Source organism: Copidosoma floridanum, unplaced genomic scaffold (assembly GCF_036245765.1).
Source record: "Copidosoma floridanum isolate Cflo_tuat_1 unplaced genomic scaffold, Cflo_Japanese_pri ptg000009l, whole genome shotgun sequence".
Classification (NCBI taxonomy): domain Eukaryota; kingdom Metazoa; phylum Arthropoda; class Insecta; order Hymenoptera; family Encyrtidae; genus Copidosoma; species Copidosoma floridanum.
Genome location: NW_028321886.1, coordinates 2,343,941 through 2,370,007, shown reverse-complemented (window position 1 = coordinate 2,370,007; position 26,067 = coordinate 2,343,941). Strand labels below are relative to the sequence as shown.

Sequence of the window (26,067 nt, the reverse complement as noted above, 5' to 3'; positions counted from 1 at the left end):
TTTTTTTTTTTTTTTTTTGCCCTGTCCCGCTTTTGATGCACCTCGGCTCTTCTATTGCCCGTACGAATGGTTCCGTTGAAAAAACCGTAGTCCTGAGCTCTCCAAAGTTATAAAGTATCTTTTTTTTTTAAAGACTACGATTTTTCTCGTACACCCCTTGATTAACAAGATTAGTCTTGAGCTTGCGGTAAATTAAACGCCGCACCTTTCTTTTCTCGGACCTTTCCAAGGGTTTTCATCGAAACTTGCACTCGTCAGTCCTCCAAGGACAACGTGATTGGCTCGTATGCCGCACACGACCAAATAAAATCTGTACGATGTAACATTGCACTTGGCTGAACGTATTACCATCGATACCAGGCCACCACGGCTTAATTAATCGCCGATGTTACAAGCACCTCGAACGGACCATTAGATCGATGGCTTTCATCGTCAAGTGTTGTCGAGTTGTGTGCTCTTGATTTTTTCTTTTCTTTTCTCAACCCAGAAAGAGCATCGTTATCGTTTGGGGGTAAAACTAAATGAGGGAGTACTACTACTTTTTATGCTTTTAATGAAAAAGAGTTTGGCCGCCTGTTGGCTTTACTGTCGCCAAGAACGAGAAATCTCGGTCAATTTAAATGCACCCCGCGTAACGTATCGACAAATCCGATTGAACGCTCGCTTGATTTGGCGCGCTGAATGGGTACACCCGTACCCTTTTTTTTTCCTCTGTGTTTTCTTCCTTTATATTTTATTGGCCCTCCGATAAAAATACGAAAAGGCACCCTGTAAAGCCTTTGATGTTTTTTTTTTTTTTTTTTTTCTTTCTTAATTCAGATTTCAAATGAAAAGTTCCCGAGTGAGGTGTACGTACGCGTATACATGTTTTCTCTTGGCCGTGCAATTTTTCAACGCGAACCCTTATTAAACGTCGTGGATCTGTAGCCCAAAAAGAGAAAAAAAAAAAAAACCTTTAAAAAGGTCGGCGGAGAAAAGCGAGGGGGTGGGGAATTAAGGAATTCCGTTGGTACCGCCCAAAATTCGCATAATGTGTTTGTATAATGCCAGGGTTCACTTATACACGACATTTAATTAGCCCGAAAGCCTGCCTCTCGCATTCGCGCGAACCGACCGTGATTAATGACCAGTCACGCGTACTCGGACATAATATATATCCACACCCACGTGTATGTATATATATATATGTATACTCGAGTACTGCTCTCAAAAGGGTGCACGCGGAGAGTATCCCCATCAGGACAGACAGAGGCTGCACGTACGGCGATGGGAAGAAGGCTCCGGCACGTACGGGCCGGGAAAAAAATTCGAGGAGCCATTTTTACGGAGCAAATTTATAGCCAAGGCAACGCTGCTGCACTGTTATGTGAGCTACGCATTGAATCGGCGAACCGATCGAAAAGGGGAGGGAGGGGAGGAAACGACACACTCGACGGATTTTCTATGGGCCATTGAATCGTCGCTCGCGGAAAAAGATTCCGGCTGGTGCTCCGCGAGACGGCTCGAGCCTCTTTCCCGAGCTTCGCTCAAAGAACCTGTCTGCACGCGTTTTCCAACAGGGGGCACCGTACCGTAACGTGCTCTCGTATTTTTGATGGAAATTTACTGTTACTCGTCCATTTCTCCTCGAAAAAAAAAAAAAAAAAAAAAAAAAAAAAGAAAGAAAACCATTGATTCGCCCATTTTCTCGTATCACTGGACAATACAGCCATCCCATGCGCTGTCGGGGATGAGAAATAAAAAAAGTACAAACACTTTTGAAATTCCCTCGAATTTCGAAACGCCTCGCCCCGAGCTTCGTCCCTCTCGAATTTCAAAGTTTGCTCCTCCATAATACACCGTATACCTATCGAGTTGCCGGACGAAAAGTCCTGTGTATATATACATACGCGTATACGTATAAAGTTACTCTTGGAGAAGGTGTATACGATTTCACGGCTCCGCCCGTGCCATACTCGCGAAACACGAAAGGAATGGAGTGGCCGCGAATCCTCGCGAGCTCGATCGCTCCCTTAACTCGGTGACGCCTTGGAATTGATGGTACGAAAAGTTTTAACTACACCTCCGGCCGATGCGCCTCGATATCCGCCTGTCAAGGCCCCTTTATACTTATTAATCTCGGACGGCCACGAGGGATAAACGATGGATCCATCGACTAAAAACAACATTCGACGCCACACGTAGACGAGGGGGTGAAAACTCTCGCGTGCACGTAGGTATATGCATACGAAAGGGGTGTCCGAAGAAAGGAGGGGGAAAACAAAAACAAAAAAATTACATCCTCGCGCGTTTCCACCCGGAAAGGGGATCAAGGGGCGTGTTAAACAGCCTCATCAATGGGCGCGAGCGCTCGCGGCGAAAGTACGCGGATATATATCAGTGGCGTGAGCATGCACGCGATCCCCGGCTCGCAGTGTTCCTCTTACCCCAACCCCACCCCCCTTGTCCTACGGGAGGCTTAATTGATTTCGATGAGTGTGCCGTGTATTACCGTATAGGCAGTAGCAGTATGTGTGTTTTCACCGGTGTGGTGTCGAGAAACTCGTTCCCCCTTTCCATTATACTTGTACATATGTGTATATATATATATATATGTGAGGGTGTGTGTGTGTGTGTGTGTGTGTGTGTGTGTGTGTGTGTAAACCATATACCGTGTACGTACAGTATCAAACTTAATAATTGGGCTTCTCCGCTTTCTATCGTGCTCTCACATGCATACACGTATAGCAGTGGTGGTAGTTCCGGCGCGTTGCAACGCAAGTGAAAGTTGCGCTCGCGTAATTTATGCTTGTCTGCTGCCTCGGGGCCTTCGTGTACACAACATTTTCCTCCCCACTTTTTTTTTTTTTTTTTTTTGGCCTACCATACACGCTTTGTATAGGTAATACATTTTTTGCTTTATGTCGCGCTCCGGCCACTTTTCATCTCGAATTGTTTCGTCACGCCTACGCGCCTCCACAAACCAGCCAGTTTTACACGATGCACAGGTACAACGAACGTGTTGTCATGCAAAGAGTTATTTCGTTACCGTCTCTTACCCCAGTTACACATCACACGTCATCGTACCCCCAAAAAAACAATCTTGGGCCACCCCCTCCCCCTTCCCCCTGCGCGAATCATGCGACAACGAGTTTCTCCTCCTCGTTGCTACATGGGTATTTTGACCGCAATTGTCCAAGGATAAGTACACGGTGAACACGGAATATGGAATAAGTATATGATGCATGAAGGAAGATGTGGCTCTCGTGCAGCGCGCGCTCACAAGCCATTGCACAAGCATACACGTGTACGTGGATTAACAAACGAATCTCGAGACGTGCCCTTGGCTTTCGAAACTAATGCTCCTTGGTCCGTTTAAGGGACAAAGGGCCGCGTGCCTCGGCGTAACGAGTAATTGATACGACCATCGGTGCTTGTCCGACCTGTCCTCAATATGCGTGTGCGACTGCGCTCTCGTACCTGCAAGTATACTTGGCTTTGCCGGAACCTTCGTGGGGCAGAGAAGATCTGTATGTACAGCTTTTGTCGTCACGGCAAAAACAAACAACAACAGAGAAAAAAAAAGGAGGAAACAGTTGTTTTTGCCCATACGAATTTGTAAATCGATGGGACAATTCAATCGGGGGGGGGGGGGGGTCCATGAATAAAGCCGAATGATCGAATCTACGGAACGAAATAATGCGTTTGACGGGCAAGTGTTACAATTACACCTGAACTCGATAGTGAGAAAATTCCATTTGTCTCTCGTTAAGCAGGACCCCGGCGCAGTATACGAGAAAAGTATACGTATATACCGATGAGCGTTTGTCCCGGCTACGCCAGAGAGTGAGGGAGGGGGGAAGTTGGAAAGTATAAAGTTAGCACCTAAGAGGATGAGCACCTTCCCCCGGTTCATTCGTTTGTCGAACAAAAGACAAGACGCCTCTTAATTTGCCAGACCCCCGTCGATACTCCCTCCCTCCCTCCCTCTCGCAAATGAGTTATCCGAGTAAAGGTATCATACGTTTTACACGTGGGCAAACTCGATTCTCAGGCTGCAAACTAAGTACTTTGTATGGGCGCGGTGCGTGTGGATGTACAGGGGGAAAATTTTCTAGTGTACAACTGTAAGCGCGCGGACGACGTCCTTATCGTCTAATTATTTCCAGGGCGCGATCACTGAATACAGTGCGCACATTACGGGGCCATAAGAGCATTAGCGTCGCCAAAGTTGCCGACGGTCTTCTTATCTCCTTTCTCGCAGCGTGGAGGGGCCATTGATTATTGCCAACGGACTTTTCCTTCGCGAGGACCCCCCCCCCCCCTTCTCGTGTCTTATCCCCGACTGTGAAATTTTCCTTGAATTACGAGGCGTCGAGGGTCTTTTTGCCGAAAATTAATATCGACCCCGAGCGCGCGGGATTGAAAGACTCCCTTTGTGCGAGGAGCGTGTGTATATACATATATACTACAGGGAACTTTTGAGGGATCATCACGGCAATTTGGGCATCGTGAATTTTATCTGCTTCGAGCGTCTGTTCTTCATTCAAATCCCGAGCTTATTTATTCAACGGCTCTTTGGTACTTGAATGTTTTTTGGACGTGCGATCGCGAGTCAACGAAAATTGTTTAAAAAATGCATCCATTCGATGGGACATCCTCTGGAAATTTTTAATAATCATCAATGTAACCGAGTGCTCGGATATTTATTTGAAAAAACGAGAGGGGACGTTTACTTTGTTGTGAATAGATAATGTACGATGCCATAGATTATTCGTTTCCTATACATTATTCAACTTGCCCTGTAGGTCTGAGATTATACGTTTAACGGAATTCAATGAAAACAAAAGTATCTCGAGTAAAGAAAAAATGCACGTGTTCTAATTGAATTTTTAGACATCCGGTCGTGTTCGTCATTGCCGTGTGGACACAATCCGTAAAAGAAAAGAATAAGAAAAAAAATCTGTATCAAAAATCAATATCCATTAGTCAGTTGTAATTGTAGACACGTCATAGGTACATTGAAAATTATTACTTATAGTTGCACGATCGCGGGGATATTCAAAAGACTTTTGCGACGAGGCAAAGGAGGCACACATTGGACGATGAATAATTAATTCCGCTGGTGCCGTACGTGAGAACCATGCAATGACCCTAATATACCGATAGTCCAAGGAATAACAAAAATACCTAGCCCGAATCATCTGCATCCCTCTCTTTCTCTCTCCTATACGTAAGTACAGTTCCCTGATGGAAAAAAAGACGTTAGCTGCTTCTCCTCGGCTGGTTTAACCCGCTCTGGTGCCACGGCACTATTGTCATTATCATTCGGCTCACGTACACAAGTGCATGCACATATAGTTATATACTATACGTATGCCTGCGTAATACCCGTATGTACGCGTGATCCTGTAAAAGAGAAAATGCCTCGATGTGTATACACGCGCTCTGTACTCGTACAACTAAAACAGCTCTCTATTGTTACCATGTAGATGTACATACTTATGCGGATGAATGTATCCGTAAGGATTGAAAAATCAAAAGAGCAACGTATGGTCCTGCTCGCGCCCTCGTCGATGTTGAGCACACATGACCTCGGGACTTTGATTTTGTGGAGGTGTGCTTGCGGGGCAGTGGAAATCAGCGGTCATCGAGAGTGGCACCGTGAATAACGAGCGAAATACACACGTCCCCCCCCCCCATCCCCCGATCAAAGGAGCTAGCCCCGCCGCGGAAAGGAAAGGGTGAAAATTTATGGCGTGGTAATGTAGGCGGCGGAAAAGGGGCACTGGGGGATGGGTGCCGAGCGAAACTTTCATTTCCGCTCGAGGCTCGATAACCCCCGCCCTCTTTCTCGGGGGGGTGGTCTAAGTAGCCGCTGGCGAAACAAAACGAGTGCTCGGCGCTTTGGGAGCAGCGGCCGCGGGAAATCGGCTTATGCGGATTTAAAGGGCGCTCCGAGACCGGCGAGCTTTTGCGGTCGCCCGCTCCACGTATATATATATATATATATATATATATATATATATATATATATATGTATACACCTCCGTCTCCGTTGCTTCCACACACTTTGCACCACTTGGATCCCCGTACAGGTGGGAGTGTGACGGCCACACTGCAGGTCGTACAATGTACGCGTGTCCCTGACGTGTGCCCCGTACAAGGGGAAACGCAACGTCGAATTTTTCTTTTTTTCCTTACTTTGTGTAAGGAGACGGCACCGAGACGTTACGTTATTTCGCTTGATGGAATCGTTGGTTTAGTTAATTGCACGCCTCGGTGCGAGCGGATATACGCCCATGGCGCGTCGAGCGCAGGGACGTCGAGTCCGAGCTTGGGTTGAAATTAAATGTCCTTGCGGTGCAGAGGTTGGAACGGAGTATACGGTCAAGGAAAAACGGAATATATATGTATGGTATATCCCTCAAAGGTACACGCGCTATAAGGAAGATGATGGATGGATGCGACGTTAAATAAAATATGTGATAAAAAATCCGCAACTAAGCGGCCTTCGAGGGATATCGTGTGTGTAAAAGTCCTTTAAAAGGGGGACTCTGGAGCAAGGGAAATCAAAGTAAAGGGAAGATGCACGGGTAAAGTGTAAGTAGTAGTAGCGTGCGAGTAGAGACGGGACGAAGGACCGGTGGACGCGGTACAAGGAGCCCGTCTCTTTGGGGGGTTTTATTCACGCGTGGCTCAACTAATGGATCTCTTTCACCTATGGGGGACGTAATTTTCCGAAACGATGTTTATCGTGTACCAAAAGCAGAGAGTCACCGGTCGAAAAAGGACAAATTTGGCCTCCCGTTCGAATTCAAAGGAATGGGAAAAATTGTGGGGGCGAGGTATGGCCAACCTACCACCTTACAAAAAGGAGCACGTAGAATTTTCCAAGAGGATTTTGACAACAGGAGGGTACCTCTTTGCGCAAAGGCAATGTACCTACTGGCTGATCCCGAGGAAATTAACCATGAAAAAACTTACCTGTGATCGCGGACGCGTGATGTAAAATATAATAGTAGGAAAAAAGTGAAAGGTTTGTCGTTGAGAAGAAACGAGGAGGGTTTGGGAAAGAAAGGTACGACTTTTTTTTTTTTTTTCTGAAATCTTCAAAAGTAACGTGTAATTTATTGAAGCGCATGAAAAAGTTCGAGCTCACCTTGTAGGGGCCAAGATTTTCGACGATGCAGGTGAAGACCGCCTCTCGGCCCACGGATATGGTCAAGTTGTTCAAAGGCTTGCCGAACCTCGGTAAGTCTGCAACAAAGAACGTGTACTTGAGCTCAAGTTTATCCCTTTCGCCTCATCCTACTTGCTTGGGCGGCTTTGGCAAGCTCGTTACTTGAAATCACTTTTTTTTTTTTTAATCCACAAGCCAAGATTACACCCGACTCGTAGCTTTTATTTCATAAAATGAAAAATATACATGAAAAACCATAATAAGAAGGTATGTTGGTCGAGAGCCAAATGAGCTTTTTTTTTTTTTTCTTTACTGTGGATAAAAATTGAAAGGCATTTTGATTGATGAAAAGTGCATCGGCAGCGCGTAGAATAAAAGTAAAGAGCGTATACCTATCCATGAATTTGCAAAATTGAATTTCATTACTACGCGCGGGCGTATATACGTATACAGCCATAGCAAAGCCGGGATACACATTATAGGTATATATACTGGTGAATTTTTCTCTGAGCTTTCGTGCGCAAAGATACTTCGGCTTTTCGTCGAAATGAATTGGAATATGAGAGCAAGGATCTTTAAGCTCGGAAAAAAAACTTTTTGAATGCATAATCCTTGCGTTAAATGCTACTACTTGAGCATTTCCACGGTGCGTTGAACTGGTAAATCAGTTACCTGTATGGAAAACAGCTCTGAAGTGGATCTGCAACTTTTTATGGGAAATATTTTTTTTTCGACTCCTTGTGTTGCACGGAAAAAAATACTACACCTCGTCGGATGTATCCATGCGTTTCCCAGGACATGTGCGAGTATTCGTAAATATGCGTAGTAAAAAATAATATGTGCGAAATCATGAATAATTTTCAATGCTCGACAAAAGTGTTCCGCACTCTTTACTTGATTTGCGAGCTTTTACTCTCATAGAGTCACGTAAATCGGTACCCCAAAGTTATTCATTGAGAATAAAAAAAAATATTTTCACTTTGGAAAACTCCTGAATAAGCAGAGATTCTCTGTAAAATCGCTCGTATCGATGTGTACTACATTACTTCACATTAAATCTCATAATTTGATTAGTAAGCAAAGTAGAACCAAGATTAAGAAGATCAATAACTGTGACATCGACAGGATGAACAGAGGGGGGGGGGGAAGGAGAAAAAAAATTCACTTTTGCACCGGTCGACCGTACTAACGAGCCCTGCTTCGAAAGTTCGGCACAATCGGCAGGCGATGCGTCTTTCAAAAACTATTCATCATCGTCACAAGCTTGTTGCGAACTTGTTCCAACTGCAGGTACGTACACTTTGAAATTTTCCGGCAAAAGTCCCCCGTTTGAAACTCCAACGCGAGCGTAATCAACAATAGGCCAAAGTAAGTAGTAGTACAGGTGCGCATGCACGGAGAGAAAGAGACAGGAACAATGATCCACGAGACTCGAAACCACATATCATATTGCACCCTGGGCTCGTCTCGCTGAGGCAACTGTGGTGTAAAGGCCTCGCAGAAATGCGGTATAATTATTCCTCGACGTCGTCGTGCTTCCTCTATACACATTTACGTGAGGGTATAATATAGAGGCTACACACGCATCGGGCTTGCAGAGAGCACCACAGCGAGCCGAAAAGATTTACTCGATAAGCAATATTGCACGATCCATCTATCGACAAGGGGAGGGAGGGAAGGAGGATTCCGGGGGTTGCCCGAGGGGAAACGACTTTTCAGACGCTATCCATCATCCCCGTCGTCGCTGCTTATGCCCCATCCGTAGTACAGGTATGGTGTACACACACACACACACGGCAAAGTAGGGTACACGATGTATGTGCAGAAACGAGGCATAGAGGGGGTTGGGGAGGGAGGGAGGGAGGGGGGTGGCAGGCAAAAGAGGAAATCGACGCGTTTGGTTGTATTTTTAGACTGCGCGCCCACCCGTACCCCCATGCATCTTCCCCGAGTCATCCGCCCGGCTCTCTCTGTTTTGTTCCTTCCTATCCGGCCTGTCTCTCTATCCGCGCCTTCTTTTATTTCGCCCCTGCCTGCCTCTGGCTTTGAAAAATTTTTATTTTCCTCCAAACGCCTCCCCCCCCCTCCGCTCTTTCGCCTCTTGCCCCTGCCTTTTGTCTCTTTTTTTGTTTTTCCATTTTCTGTTTCGTTACTCCTGCGCTGCTCGCGATTCGGAGATTTACTGGTGAAAACAAGTCGAATAAATTTGTGCTTTTTGCCCCTCGCCTTGCTCAACCGGGTGTAGCGTGATTTTTAGCGCAAGCTCCGTTTGCGAGGATGAGTATGTCATCTCGAGTATACGTGTGCCCCGTAATTGACTCGTCGGCTCGATTCCTTGGCCCGCAATCAGTGGGATTAAATAAATACGTGGTTGTATACATGACGAAAAAGATGTCCACAAAGAAAAAAAAAAAAAAAAAAAAAAAAAAAAAAAAAAAAAAACATTGGAAACAAAAGGAAGGATGAGGAGAAGGGAGTGGAGTAAAAGAAGGAAAAAAAAAAAAAAAAAAAAAAAAGGAATCAAAATAAGACAGTAAGCTGGTGTGTGCGTGCACGGTAGCTCGTGTCACGTGTGGACGGGGGGTATAAGCCAGATAAATGAAATTTACAATTATACAGCAGTAGCTAGCAAAGCTGTAGGTATACACCCACGCCGAAGAAGACGGACAAACGGACGGATAGCAGCGGTCAATGCGATTCTGTATACGTATTGTGTTATTTACTACGATGGCGATGATGATGATGATGATGATGATGATGATTATGTCGTGCACACAAGATCGCGTGTCACCGGAAGGCTCGCGTGGAAGCCTTTTATACGTGCCCCGACGTATAGCTATGCCGGTTTCACTGGTCAAACACACATGTCCATACGTACAACTGGTGATCCCCGAGTATGCATGTACGTATAACACGGCATGACGGGTGTACAGTGGAAGAGGACACCCCACCCTTTTACCACGAGCCGTCGATTCCCCGTACGGATAGCTTCTCTGCAATAAAGTTCCTCCGACTCTGTTATACCTGCTCTGCTGAAGTGAGGAAGAGAGGGGGTCGGGGGGGTGGTATACCTATGCGTGGCGGCTCGAAAAAATATTTCATGTAAACGCAGCCCTACAATGCACCCCGTTGTTTATTGTTGCGAAAAAAAAAAAAAAAAAAAGAAAAAAAAGAAAGAGCACCGGAGTACGTAAACTCCGGCGCTCTTCCCTTTCGTGCGAAATTGTTACCCAGCCCGAGAGAGCCGACTGCAATGGAATAAATCTGCATCCTCGCGCTGGTTTTCCACCCCGGCTGTCCGTATATCGGCTATGGCTCTGGCTCACCTGCGCTGAATTCGGGTCAACTATGTATACGTGCGTGTCCTTGCGAGGAAATTATTTTCGATTATCCGTAGAATCGAGGGATGATACTCTGACGTTATGGTAAATCAGTGAAAAAAATGCTAAATTAGCCGATTGTGACCAATAAAGGAGGTACCTCATAGATATGTACACTCGATTTCTAATGTTAATAACCTAGGCTGTGAGTATATGCGTACTACAACAGATTCACAAAGCCCACCCTCCCTGCCCCTAAGAGGCTGCTGCTATTATGACATTTATATATGTATACTGCCGATGGTGTTTTTACTAATTAAAAAACTTTTTCGGGGCGAATTCGCATGGAAGCTTTCTCTCTCTCTGCGCTGCACCAGAGTAGTCCCTCGGATCCTCGAGATACGCGCGCGCTCCATCACATGAATATTGCCAACCAGAGCGTCTAACTTTTAATTGCGGCCGCTACTGCTGTTGCAGGCGAAATCCGCGCCAGCCAAAATATCGCCCCGCACTCTCTTTCTCACTCTCGATTAAAAGGGAGTCCCTCTCTCTCTCTCTCTCTCTCTGCCTGTAATTTTTTTTTTTTTTCTCTCTTTTCTTCGTTTCTCCTTTGCATTGCAGTCAGAGCTGCGCCCTTTAATTTTCCTTGGTAGCTTAACCCTTTGACGCAATTGTCCCACCCACCCACCTATACCTGGAATAAAAAAAAGGAAAAAGGAGTTCCGAAAAAATCTCACCAATTTCGTTTGTCCGTCGGTGCACGAGAGAGCCGTGAGGCCGAGCCAACGCAATATAGGGTATGCAACGTCTCGTAGTTTTACAACATTTCGCTTGATCTCTCGGTGCACGCACGCGTGTACTACAAGTGCCTTTTTTTTCCAGTGGCTTGTGCCAAAACCTCGTCGTCGTTGCCCAGCACATACTACCAGTGATTGTGTTGTTTGGTTGCTTGTATACACGCGTGGAAGCGTACACGAGTATATAAGAGGAGGCGTAGCAAGTGTCATTGAGTACGAAATTATACTCGTTTCGAGCTGGATGGCGCTCATCCTTTGATTGCGATCTGCCAGTGCAAATATTCCTCGATTGGCTCCAAAAAGAGAATAAACAAAAACAAATAATAAAAAATCACGGAGAAAGCAAAACGCAATGAACATCGGTAAACGCAACCCACGCTCCATCATCGCGCTCCCAAGGAAGCTTTCAGTTGCGAATCTTTATGAATTTTTTTGTTACCACCCCTTCCCCCGTTAAACGTTTTCTTCTTTTAAACGTAGCGACCGATAAAGACGCCCAGCGAAGTTAAGCGTGACCGTATATATGGCGGCGAGGGCACTATAAGATCAACCCCGAGGATATGAGCTTGCACGTACCGCGTTGCATATAACGTGTATATGGTATATATATCTCGGTGCATTGCGTGGGATCGGCCACTTGTGTGCACCCCAGCCAGGCAGGTGAGGGTGAGGGAGGGGGGGGGTACGCGTGAATTTCATTACAAGACTTGCTGTTGGCTCTCTGTACGTACACACACACACACACACACACATGCGCATGAGTGCGAGAACGCGGACCCTCCGCGCGTCCGGCGATCGCGTGAGAGTCGCCTGTATACCTACTCGTTGCCCTCTCCCTCGCTCGCCCCTCCGATACGCATATAAAGTATGTCAACGTCGTCACTTCGTTTCGTTTCACTCCTGCGCTGTGTGTATATATATACGGCACTTACACACCTGCGGAAAGACGCGGATTTAGTCGTAAGTACGATTCGCGGGGGGCGCGTTATCCTCCCTCCCTCCCTCCCTCCCTCGCAACCCTAAACCCCGGCTAATTAAGTCGCGCACACAGGGCACACACATATATACCTACACATGGATGGAGTAGAGCAGAGGTGTGTAGCGGCTATGAGTGTATGTATATACTGCACACAGGCGTTGGCCATAAATCTGGAAAACGGATAAGAGTCTCGGAGTGTTGGGTATCTGTCTCTCTCTTACTTGGCTTTTGGAATTATATATCTCCGCGCGCGGGCATCACCTCGCGGCCGCGTATACATAATACGTACCTAAACGTATACTCACAAAAACCAGCTATACATATTTAAAAACATGCATGAACGTTGTACCTATGAATCCTGAGCAGTATAACGAGCCGACGATTTCTCGGACAGGATCGGCACGCACAACCGGACACGTTCACGGTTGACTAGGTGTACATTATATACTTAATATGTGTGTGCACCTGCATAATATTATTTACTCTGCTGCGCCGATTCGCAACTTTTGTTCTCGTTGACGGACCAACGCAATATATATATATATATATATATATATATATATATATATACATAAATAAAATAAAATGGGCCATAGACAATGCGGCCGTGCACAGTGTCGATGCTCTCGATCTCCATGTACATATTATATTATATACACATTCGCACTTTCACCCCCATAGCCCCCAACCCTCGACGCGTCACTTTGCTCCTTTGATTTTCCGTACCCAAAGCGCGTTGTATCGATTTTCGCCAAACGGCAAGCATATAATATATGTACACACAGGCGAAGCAACCATACTACGATCCCGTACTATATATACATAGAATCGTGCTCTCCGTGATAACGATCGATTATATGCGCGTGCCAATACTTGTGCTGGATATACGCGTATTATACGTATATACATTTTAGGTGAAATTTGCAAGCGCGCGCCAAAGGACGAGCGAATATGAACATTTTGAAAAAAAAAAAAAAAAAAAAAAAAAAAACGCTGTAGCAAAGCTTAAATTTAAATTACCGCCACAAAGAGAGGGAGAGCCAACCGATTCACCCGGTATAGGGAGCACAATATGCAGTGCGCTGTTGTGTATCCGCACGGTGCACGCGCGTGCCACTATCTGGCCCCAATGGTGATAATGCTGATGGGGTAATAAGCTACTGCTGCTAGACATGTATAGCTGAAATTAGATAACTTGCGAGTACGATGGGGAGGGGGCGTTGCAAAACTGTAGGGTTCATATCTGCTCGGAGAGTCGAGTGTATTACGTAGTGTATACATATATGCGTATAGAAAAATAAGGAGGGCGGTGGGGGGGGGTGGAAATTCGAGCGAGCGCGCATATATAACATATCCGGTCGAGTGGTGATGCCGCTGGAGGAGGATGTGGTGTTACGACGATTCTGCTTGTGCAGTGTGCCAGTGCATACATGTATAGGGTATATAAGTACCTCCAAAAGTACCAAAGCGCGCAATGCCTCCCATCGAAATCGCAGGCTCGACGAGCCTTGTTTGCGCTTTTCACGAAGAGAGAAACAGTAGTATCGGAGTAATATTATAGCGAGATGCTCATTTTATTTCGAGGAGAACAGTTCGCTCGAAGAGGCAAATCGAAGCGAAAAATCAATTCGCGGGTACAGGTATAGATCGGTAATCCTCCCCCGGTCTTCTACCGCATCATAGGTGTAGGAGGGAAAAGAAAAGGCCCCCTCGTGTCTCCGAAAGACTGCACGAGGTAACAGAGTCCCCGTGAATCAGCATCTGACACCCATCCCTGCACATACACGGAAGGGGGGTAATAGGTATAAGATTAGCGAGTTGGACCGTAAATATATAAGTGAAGGGGCGACGTTCACGCCACGCTGGAGGATAGTATCTTAATAGCTCTATTTCGGGGTGCAGGGGAGAGAAGAGCCTGGAGAGTAGGAGAAATCGGCCGATTGAGCCGTTGGCCCGCGATGCCGGTTTAATTATTCTCGGAACGAATTAACAGGCCGCACGCGAGCTTGGTTATTCTGCGCCTTTGGCAAAGACCTATATATCTCTCTCTCTCTCTCCGCTTGGGCTTACGTCATGTCGAGAGAGTAAAGTTCTCGCGGCTGGTGAAATACGTCGGTTTTCCGTGGCCTCCCACATTTATATGTATGTATAGCTCGAGAGGAGGGGCACTGGGCAACTTTTCTCTCCGCTGCATCCATCGTACACACACACATATACATATATTTAAATATATACCCACTCTCTGCTAATGAATATCGATATTCGATCACTGAAGTAGCCCTTTCGCCCGCGTCTTCCATTTAATATATATACTTGTAATGCGGGAAATTTCAGGCATATATACGTACTGTAATTGAATGATGAGTTCGGCCCAGGTATACGCGAAAGACCTATTTTCCTCCTCCAATGCGCTATAACATCGCGCATTTACTTTGGGAAGGGGCCCCAGTTTGATTCATCCTCCGAGTTTTTTTTCCCCTATCGGAAAATCCAAGGGAATCGGGGTGGCGGGAAATAATCGAGTCCGTCGTTAATGTACGTGGAAAGGATGACTCCGCGATGGGTGAAATAATGAGAAAACCGAGATACTTATCCCATCCGAGAAGACGCACGCTCAAAGATTCACGAAACGAGAAAAGCAATATTTCCAAGTGACTTTTCGTTGGTGTACCCGCGAAAAAACGCGCCCAAAACCTCGGGCTGCTGGTTAATTTTCACCCCCCAGCCATCCACCTCGGATTTACTTCTGTCGGCAGTACCTTCCAGTCCGCGGAGAGGAGAAAAAAAAAAAAGGCCCTCCTCGTATCGCGCGTTTTTTTAATTAAAAACTCGGTTTATTCGGCCCCGTGAGCTGCTCAACCTCGTTAACGGGGCCGAGTGTTTTAACGCGACCGTGGGTGGAAGTAAAGACACTTGCGGTCAAATCGAAACTCACGCGAGACCCCGAGAGTCGTGAAAGCTGCTCCCTGCCGTTATACTTTTGGCTCGTTCAAAGCCTCAAAGAGCCCCCGAGTCCTGATGTGAATAATAATTAATCGGCATTTAAAGCCGTGGACCCCTCCTCCCCGGCAACTATACAGCCGCGCATCTCATTATACGTAAAGCTCGACGGGCTCGCTCCAAAGGGCTTTGATGCGCTTTTTTTTTTTTTTTTTTTTTTTTTTAACCCTCGAGACAAAGGAGAAAAAACCACTAGTGCCAATTATCCGAAGATTTTCCGAGCTCGCGGGTGAAACGTGTCCTACCGGGGGACCCGCGTCGAATTGCAAATACGCACGTACTCGTGCCTGGGGGAGATTTCGGCCATTCGGTTTTATTGGTTACGCAATTTTTCCTTGTACCAAAAACGTTTTTTTATTCATAAATCAAGGGAATATTGGCCATTTGTGCGGAAATTCATCGAACAACGCGCCGGATGGACGAACAAACGTATGACGTGATCAAAGGACCGGTGGCGCGTACTATTTTCAGATAAAATACATGTATGTAAATAGCAATGACGTCATTTTGAGATTTTCCATTGAACCCCGTTAAAAAAAAAAAAAAAAAAAAAAAAACAATGCATAAATTTTTTTCGTTTTCTTTCCTTTTTGAACGAACAAGCAAAGGTTCAAACATCAATTTCGCTTCACCCCCATTCCATTTTTACCGTACATACACGAATACTTTTTGTGGCAGCTTTATTAAAAAAAAAAAAAAAAAAAAAAAAAAAGAAAATTCACTCGCGTTAAAAGCCATGCACGTGTGGGTGTATATGCAAACGGAGCTTTTTTTTTCCCTACAGAACGAAGAAAAAACAAAACGATACCCCTATACGAAATTACGAGTGGTAAGTTTAGCGCAGGTCTGAAGCGTTGGTTTTAACAGAAAAGAGCTTGTTTAGAGGCCCGAGAGAAGCGTTTTTTCACATACACCATGTATACGCGTGTATACACAATACGCGCACACCCACGTGGGTAAACTGCACGCGGGGATTTTTTTCGCCAGCTAGGGCGTACGTATGAATGGAAAAAACAAGAGATAAAAGATCGCCGCCTTCAAAAGCATTTCCGTCGAGTAAAGAGGGGTGTTTAAGTAAAAAAAACACGGAATATGGAAACATACAAGTATACAATATAATATGCGTTGTCGAGACCGTGCGTCGTACGCATCAAGAATAGCACGAGTGCAATTATTAAATTACCTCGATTGGGAGAGCGTGGGTGTTTGTACGTGTGTGTGTTTGTGGTGTCGGTTGAAATTTAATCAACCAATTGTCACGCTGAAACGAAAAGCTGCAGCGAGTTTGTAGTACACGCATTTCCTTTTTGGCGTACGAGGTGAACGATACTGTCAACGAAAATCGTCAAGGATTGCCAGAAGGGAAATTAAATTTTGACAACAATGAGTACCGTGTAATTTGCCAACTCGAGTTTTGCATGGTGTAAATGCGGCGTTCGGCCAATCAGACGTCGTTTGTGTAATCAGACGCGGTGTAGTGTAACACCGAGCAGCTTATCAAGAGACTGCAGCGAGCTGCACATAAAAGTATAATCACACAAACAATATACAATTGTATTATTGTTTGTCCAGCCGTTGAAGGAATTGCTTTGATCGAAGTAAACCTGTCTTGTCATAGCGTATGAATTTCCAACACGGGCCGAAAAAATTACACTGATTCTTGCATGCGCGAGCCGATCGAGATATAAGCTCCTACGGGAGCAGTTTAAAATTAATTTCACAGGTGAATCCGTTCACGTACGTAACACCTTCTTTCCTTGGGTACGTACAGCTATTTTTGCACCACCGAGCAAACGAAACTGTCACTCGTTTTGTTTGTTTTTAGCCAACGACTGCACGGCTCACAAAACCCCCGTTTGAATGTACCAACCCGTTAAAAATACCCCGGCCCCAAAAAGAAGCGAACGTCTGCGATTCGCCCGTCAACACGGTTTGGATCGGTTTTCCAATTGATCCGTCAGTCGGAGTCACGATCTCGTCACTGCGGCTCAACCAGCTACTCGACATGCTCTCCACTTTCAGACCCTGAAAACCACACACAGAGAGAGAGAGAGAGAGAGAGTCAGCCAAGACTTCAGCCACATTTAAAACTCACTGTGAAACACATGTATGTACGTATAGACGTACACTTACGCGCCATATACCCGAATGGCTGTACGCGAGCACGTTACGTGTGTACCGAACGATGAAGTCACGTTGTGCGCGCGCGCCGAGATTTATTTTTGCTCACTGACGTATTAATTATCAAGTCAAACCAACTCCCCCGTACACCCACTCACGCGCACGTGTATTTGTGTAAAGCTGCAACGCATCGTCAAACAACAATGTCATATGGCAACGTAACAAGGTCCGTTTGTAATTGTCGCATGTCATCGCGGGGAGAAACGCGTCAACTCCGCAATAAGCGGCCTGTAGCGTGTGTAGGTGCTGGTCAAACAGGGGGCTGAAACAAAAAGTGCCCAATTGTGCGAAAAACAAGAAAGTTTTGCGTGTATTAAAACTGGAATAAACAGAACGGCAACAGCAATGAGCCACGCATTATTTTGACAATGATTATCGCGAAACGAGACAAAGGGTCGTTTTACGAGGGTGGACAATGATACAATAGCCCCATTGTACCGGGTACGTGCATGGGACGACCAAGACGACGACAAAGAAAGGAAAGTACAGCGTGAAAGGTAAGCGCACAATCGGCCTTTGATTTCGGGCCGCACACGAGCATTTTGTCCCCACCCCCGTGGCTGTGGACAATACCGTGTACAACCTGTATATGTGTATGCATTGGCCGCTGGAGGAAAAGGTTGTCCCGCAGTTTTGTGGCGCACGACAGCGTTTCGGTGGCTAAAGCTCCAAGCAAATTTCAACGCGAGAGAAAGGAGCCAAAGATCCGGGGGAACAGCAGCCACCCGAACCTACAACACCCACCCCCCGTGAAATCGAGTTATCGAAAAGGGGTAAGAAGGGTACTGTTATGCTGTACGGGTACAATACATGCATCGGATATACAAGAGTCGGGCAATGAGCGCTGCACCCGACAGTTCCTGACCAGCTCAAAGGAACGCATATCTCTAAATGCAGTATATGGTGTACATGTATACACGTATCCGGTGCGTCAATGGTTCTGCAAGAGCACCTACACGTAATGTATATACATACCTACAAGGGGCCTTGCTTCGGTGGGGGGAGGAAACGGTGCCCAGCGCACTATGGAACGATATACAAGCCAGTCGACGAGTTATATGCGTTTACAAAAGCGTCCGATTGCATTCGGGACAACAAATTGATAATTTTTTTCTCCCCCCCCCCTACAATTAACCCCGTGGTTTGCGAACGACTGCGGTCGAGCCTTGGTTGTATAACACAGCGGTGTTGGGGGAAAATGATTTGATGATCGGCTGATGCACCAAGAGAGCGAATTAATAGTGGGGTGCTCGAGTCCGTTGGAAATAAGGGCGGGGGGAGGGGGATGAAACAAAGGAAAATAAAGTTTGAACGAGGAGGGAAAAGGAGGTGAAATGAATTTGATGGCGCGGAGGCAAACTCGCGAGTACGGTGCTTCGTACACTGGGGGAGAAAGAAGGTGCGGGCGAAATCGCACGTAGACATATATATATAGGTACGGAGGCACAGGAGCGCGCCCGCTCTAATGAGGTTGATAATGGGGCTACCGCCTCGCGCCGCACTGTCCGTATGACTACGCAGGGTCTCGTTGGTTCTTTTTTTTTTTTTTCTTTTTCGGACAGCAACGAAACTGACACGCGTAACGCGTAAAATACCGTCTACACCTGTTTAATGTATACACGCACGGGTGTTTTTATACATATGCTACAGGGGCGCAAATGTATATATACATATCTTTTTTTTTTTTTTTTTTTTTTTTAATACGGCGCAAGTGACATTTTGTTGAAAAAAAAAAAAAATAAAATTTAAGCACCCACGCCCAAGTATCTACCCGACGCACGTATTAGCCATGGATGTGAGCATGTACGTAACATGTGGGATCTCATATTATATATTATGTGGCGTAGTCGCAAAAGGAAAGCATGCAGCTGAGGTAAACACTCTCGGGAATTATATGTGTGTACCTGGACGAGCGAGTAGAGGATGCAAATTCCGAGAGGCCGGAGCACCAGAGAGAAGGGAGGATCAGGGTAAAGGGGGAGGGAGGGAAAAAGCTCACTGGACCCCGATGGAAAAAAAGATGGAGACGATCGGACGGATTTTCCGACCCCCCACCCTCTTGAGAGCACCACACACACACACACACCCTGGATGTACAAATTTACTGTGGGTAAATTTTCCGCGTTGTATAGTATGCGTGTGTACATCACGTGTATCTTACTCGACGCGGTTGAGAATAAAATTTCGAGCCAACAGGGCCTTTTTTAATGCAAATCGCTCTCGCTTTCGCAACAAAACGCGGGAGTATACAATCACGCGTCCCAATGCAATCGTCAACTTTTCTCGGTTTTCTCGTTAAGACCAGGATACACGTGTATATATGTTATATAAATAAGTACATGTACATACGACTCAATCAAGATGATTGCACAGCGACAGATCTTCGGTATCCCGGTTTATCGGGCGTTTGCACTTGAGAGCTGTATACGCCCTTCGAAAAATATGTAGTTATTTTACATATTCACGATGAGAGAAAAGCTCGTCGATGGTTTTATAATGTATATTGGATGAAAAAACATGATAATTACGATGGATTCGCCGAAGCCTGCCAGTTTTCCCGATTGCTGCCAGGCATGCACCCGCCAATCGCATTCGAGCACATTCGTGTCGAAGTAATATTTAAACGAAAGTGCGGTGACGATGATGATGCAGCCGCCGACGCATCAGACAGTGACAGGAAGACGAGGAGGATGTCGATATGACGCACCCCGTACATTTACCTATACATATATTTTTTTTTAAATTATAGTGCTCTACGTCCGGCTCCTTTTAATAAGGGCACTACTATGGGCACTTAGCACTTGGGAAAGGGACAAGGCAAGGGATGGGGAGGCCTCCAATTACTGGGAGGGGGGTAGGGGGAAATTAGGCAATTATGCTACGAGAAGGTCGCCTAAGCCCTCCTCGAGGAGCATTGCGTGGTGAAAAAGCACATGTGAAAAATCACAGAGGTACTGGCCCGACAATGTCGCACTGGCCGGAAATCGAACCACGGTCTCCCGTGAGCCAATCCACGACCTAGCCGACTGAACCACCGCGCGCTGCAATATATATATACCTATATATACACGCGAGCAAATCAGGAGCAATCAATCGCGAAATCCCCCGACAATATATACGATCAATCCTCGACGGGGATTTGTGATGCGCGTGTTTGTCAATCGTACTCGTCACTTACCTATATAATCACCGATACGCATGATTAACCGAGATGTCCCGAGCCTATACGCGGCACGATGATACACCTATGTATGTATGTGTGTACAGCCGTACCTTCGATTTCGCGTTGCGATTGTTATTACTAATGGGGTGTACGAAGGGTTTCCCTGTCCATGCGAACGGCTCTACTGTGTCTGGTTATACAATCCGACGGCTTGCTTCCTTCCGTCCTCCTTATACCTCTCTCTCTCTCTCTCTCTCTCTCTCTCTCTCTCTCGACATGATTCAAATGGCACTGTTGTCCATTGTTTCCCTTGAGCAATCGTATGACCTACAGCGATTATTTGTTTAAAGCGCAATGAAAAAAAGTTCAATCAAGCGCGGCGTCACTCCGACGCTTTAACTGTAATTCGGGGGAATAAATGGCAATAATATGCGGTAAGCGGTATTTGATATTTCATCAGGCCGCATTACGTATTTACGATGCTTTTACCCGCAGATCGCGCGCACAATTTACCTGTTCTCTCAAAACACGCTGCATATACATGTACATACACATACTTTACTCATGCATGTTATTCAGGATTGATATGTAATATTTCAATACGGTTACCGCTGTGCACTCTCCAACTGGATAAAATATTCATTCGTTATGTATATACATTGCGGGTCATGTGTTCAATACATCGGGCATTTTGTGGTTGCTCCCTTTTGAGTAAACTTTCATGAAATTTGTCCCTCTGTTTGACGATGGCTTTTAAGGATTTTGAAAAATATTTCCTCAAAGGAGAAAGGAAAACTATACATACTGGAATTTAGACATTTGGGACGTGACCATATATTTTCTTTTTTTTTTTTTTTAAAATTTATGGTTTTACATTGATTTACCAATGTACAGGTGTTTATTTGTCGATTGACGCGTTTTTCGGCCTCGAGGTACACCACAATGGGTAAAGTTATTCATTCGGAACGAAAATACACACACACATCACCCCACATGTAGGGTAGGAGGGGAGAAACCATAAAATAAGCCAAATTTACAGCTCACAGCGCGATAATTAGATGATGAGGGCCACCCGACGTTCGGGAGGCAGAAAGAGGGGCGAGAAACGAGGAGCAAATCAGAGACAACTTACGAGCGTATGGCCTAATGGGCGTTAAATACGACCGCGACGAGTTGACAAATGTTTACGACGGCGGCGGGGGGCATGCACGCCCTACGACACGCGCCCGGGCTCACCCCACGATATAATGAATCAGAAACTTGCCGACTCGTCGCACGACCACCCCCCTTCCCCCGTTTGCGTGTCATGTACTTTTGATGTTAATATACCGAACGAGGGATTGCTAATTTCCCCCCCCCCTCTCCCGTACGCGTCTCCGGCTGCTTTCAAAACTGATAAGAATATCCGAGTGTGGCTCGTTTCGGCCTTTGCTTCGGTATTCCGAGAAACACGCTGCGATCGATTCAACGGTTTGAATTATCAATCGCGCAGGTATACGACATTGATTAAGCCGAGAGGCGATCCGAAATAAATGCGCTATGTTATACCGCGGATTTTGTATTATTCATCGAATTGTGAATGTTCGAGGACTTGGGCGATGATTCGACGCCAACAAAACGTACCGGTCACCCGGTCCTCGTTCGAAATGTGCGAGTTATCAGTAAATTAGAGGGAGATCGCTGGATAACTCGTTGGAGAAGCAAAACAAGTGGAATCCGTCGGAACGGCCGGTACCCTCCGTTTGTACACGTCAAAACCAAATTTTTTGACAAATCAAACAACAAACATCTGCACTCTCTCTCTCTCTCGGCAAGTTCCGCGTCGACGCTTCTCACCCCCCACACAATAGAGATCCGCCGTACGCGCCAGAGGAGCGGTAGAGGAGCGGTAGAAAAAATTTTTCCGTCACTCGATCGAAAGGGTATCGGGAAAAAAGACGTTGTTTTTTTTCAACCCTCGAGGAGTCGCTAAAATGTCATTCACGAAAGGTCGTCGCGGGAAATAAATCCCACACCCCAACTTGAGAGCCCGACTTTCGAAGCGCTTTCTTCTTCTTCTTCTTCTTCTTCTTTTTCGGTCGTTGTCATCATCAGCATAAATTATACCAACAAGGGGGGGATGGTTCGCATGATGCTCTTCAACTTTCTCAACCGTCGTGGCTTCTTTGGAGCTTCGAACTTGTTCGCGACGCGTGCCGTCTCCCGTTAAACATGCCCCGTTGTAGTCGGGCCATTTTCTTTAGCCTTTTCTTTTCTTTTCTTTACAAAACCTCAACACCGTCTCGTTCGTCCGTTTTGTATAACGATTATACCGTGCGCTCGACTGGGATTTCTCTCGCCAAACAACCGGCCAATCCGCGCGTGAATCCAACACAAAACGCATTTGCTTGCTCGTTCAAAGGTAGGTAAATTCCTCCTTTCCCCCTAACCCCCCTTGGAAATGTCTCTTTATCACAAACGCCAAGACCCTCTCTCTCTCTCTCTCTCTCCGCTATACACACCTACTTGGCTCGAGAGCACTCGAACCGTAGTGTTGTGCCGTCGAGACGGATAAATTGTAACGTAATTAAATTTACACCCTTTGCTGTGTACACGCGGACAAGTCGAATCGTCGTTTCGTGCGAATTAAAACTCGAGTGCCGTTTCTTGGAAACTCGAGCAAAGGACGGTTGAACAAAAAAAGTAATTTCTGATTCGCTCGTGCAAACGATTATTATATACCCCGTGCCAGGGGCCCGTGCAATTTGTCAAACAATCCTGGCACCGTATCAAAGTACGGTATGAATGAAGAAACAAAACAAAAAAAAAACGAAGCTCAAAAGGGAGGAAAACAATACAATGTAAACAAGATCTGATCGCAAGTGTAGGAGGTGAGAGTAAAGAGTATGGTTACCTGAGGCAGGATCGTTGAGCGCGGCGGCCCATGTGACAACGAGGGCAGCCAGGCCGGCGAGGACGAGCATCGTGTATCGTACGAAAGTACACACGCGAGAGGGTTCAGCTATAATAGCGTTGTCGTTGGCGCGCCAACGTTGACTGCGGGCCGGCCGCTTTGCTCAGCTGCAGCATACGCACGCACCCTCGAGTAAAACTTCCTCCCTCCTTCTCACTTTACCCCCTTGGCTCTAGGCTGCAGTGGCTCTGCGATGTTGGCGCGCGCGGGCTTTTACTCGCGCACGCGCCCACCACTTGACGATGATGATACCTACACCGTATTTGTATATGTATACCTATTATATTTGTGTATGCCTACCCAGAAAGGTATATTTACAAGAAATACCTATACCTGCAGTTTAACCCTCTTTACGCACAACCAGTGAAACCAAGTAATTGGAGGATTGTTTTTTTTATGTCGTCTTTTTGGTAAAATTTTCGAGGAAGAGGGGTCGTCGTGGTTAGGAAAGTATTTGCTGACTCGTCATGCCTAATTGGAGAGAAAATTTTACTTGTCGAGTACGTACCGTATACTTGCACACGCTCGTTTTAATCGGCCCTTTACCCTTCACAGCCAAGCATCAAAGATTCTAATTCGTATGGTGTACCCACTTGACACGTGTATATTTATAAGGTGATGTTGACGAGTATTTTCGTTTTTTCACCCAATAATCCACCTGTGTATGTGTCTGTATTTTTCTGTTTGTTTGACGAGTGTTTAGCGACATTTTCACGCGCCCCCCGAATTCTGTGTAAATATATACTTACAGGCTATTACGTTTGACGCGAGTCAGTTTTCTTTTTTTTTTTTTTTTTTTTTTTTTTTCTTCTTTTTCCTCGCAGCAGTTGTTAGTACAAGAGTTTTGTACGTACATGTGTATTGTCGCACTGGAAGTGGTCCTCGCGTCACTTCACGCGCTACAATCGAGAAAATTGGGTCGTACAGCCACTGTATGTATACAGGTAAGGCGTGAGGGATAAGAAAATAGGTTCAAGTTGAACCCACCGTGTCGTCGAGTCACCAAGTACTTATAGGACATCCCGTCGCTTATTTAAAAATTTCTCTCATCGCATTTTCATAAATTACACTGTCGGACGGTCGTAGAGTCGTATTTAACAGGGGGCGAAAGTAGCCAAGGTATATAAAATTGCTGACTGGCGCATACGGATGTAGATGTATATATACACGAGAGGCCAGTGCGGCGATTCGCAGGGGACTTGTGTATCGTTGGGCTGATGTATACACACACGTGTACGAGGATATTAAGGAATACATTTAACTCGAAGGAGCCTATTTCGTTGGGGACGGGGCTACGTGCTGATGCCGTACTTTCGTCGACGACGACAAAGTGATCACCTTTGAAATATTCAATTGGACCGACCCTCCCCGTGGGCCGACTGGTATACGAGTTCCTCTCGCTCGCTCGAGACGAAGGAGCGACGCGGAATGACGGACGGGAAAGGAGCTCGGGGCGATAAAATTCCGACTCGTCCCAATTTTTTTTTTTTTTTTTTTTTTTTTTTTACATTATATTCTCTGTCCCGCCATCCGTCCCCTTCAAACATTTCGTCTTATTTGCATCCTGCCCGCGCCCCTCGCTTGCGCAATCAATATATTACAGGCTCTGGGTATGATCTTACTTTCGACCATACGCTGCCGATCTCCGAGATCGGTAAAATTAAAGCACCCCTGCCCTTACCAAAACGGGACAACGAAACGCCGGCAAAGTATGTAAAAGTTTGCTCCTTCACGCCGGTGCGCAAAGACCAAAACACAAAAGCTAACAACAACTCTCCGTATACATGCGTGTACGTGATACGCCTCGTGGGCGCTGAATTCGCGGGGATAGACAGCCCTCGTCGATCGATGACAGGAGTTGGCTCTTGGCCGCGATCTCCGCTGCAGTAGCGGATCGATTTCAATTTAGGCTCGTTAGGGGCAAAAGCGCGCCAACGGATAACGAGCTTTCGAAAGTCGTACACACGAGTTGGGCCCCCACATCTATCTCTCTCCCCCCCCCACCCTTTCATGGCCCGGCACGTACACACACACGTTGTGTAGCACGCGCGCGTGCAACAATCATCCATTTACCGCACCCGGTATTAAACCGAGAGAGCGCACGATTTTCTCCGATCCTGGGTGTACGTTGGCGCACGGGTGTGTACATGGATGTGATCGGCACACCGGAGCCCTGACTTCCCTCCGTCCGCGCGTGTGAAATTTCGTAGGCTAAACGATGAGCCAACGACTGCAGCGGAACCTTATCACGTTGGCGCGACGAGCTCGATGGAGTTGTTCTTTGATGAGTCGCGAGGGCAAGGGAACAACGTCTCAGCGTCTCGGGCTTTGGACGACAAAGTGTTAACAGTTACACCCACTGCCGATCCTTGTTTGGGGAATGTCGTTCAGTAATTTAGTTTACCGATGGGATTGGCGTTGACGGGTAGTTTTCAAAGTAGGGTCCAACTTTCGACAAAACCATACGTATCCAAGTCCCATACCGAAAAACCATAAGCTAGTATACCTCGTA

At 46.2% G+C, this 26,067-nt stretch overlaps 1 protein-coding gene across 1 annotated transcript in view; it reads right to left on the bottom strand.

Annotated features, from left to right (window-relative positions):
* LOC149375237 (opioid-binding protein/cell adhesion molecule homolog) overlaps positions 1-23,578 on the bottom strand; it is a 37,232-nt gene extending 13,654 nt beyond the window's left edge. Inside the window, exons 1-2 of the mRNA XM_089589721.1 lie at positions 23,496-23,578; positions 7,142-7,239 (exon numbers count right to left, since the gene is read on the bottom strand). Coding sequence (XP_089445847.1) covers positions 7,142-7,239; positions 23,496-23,565 — 168 coding nt within the window. The 5' untranslated portion in view covers positions 23,566-23,578. The remainder of the gene's footprint in view (positions 1-7,141; positions 7,240-23,495) is intronic.
* Positions 23,579-26,067: the final 2,489 nt, after the last annotated feature.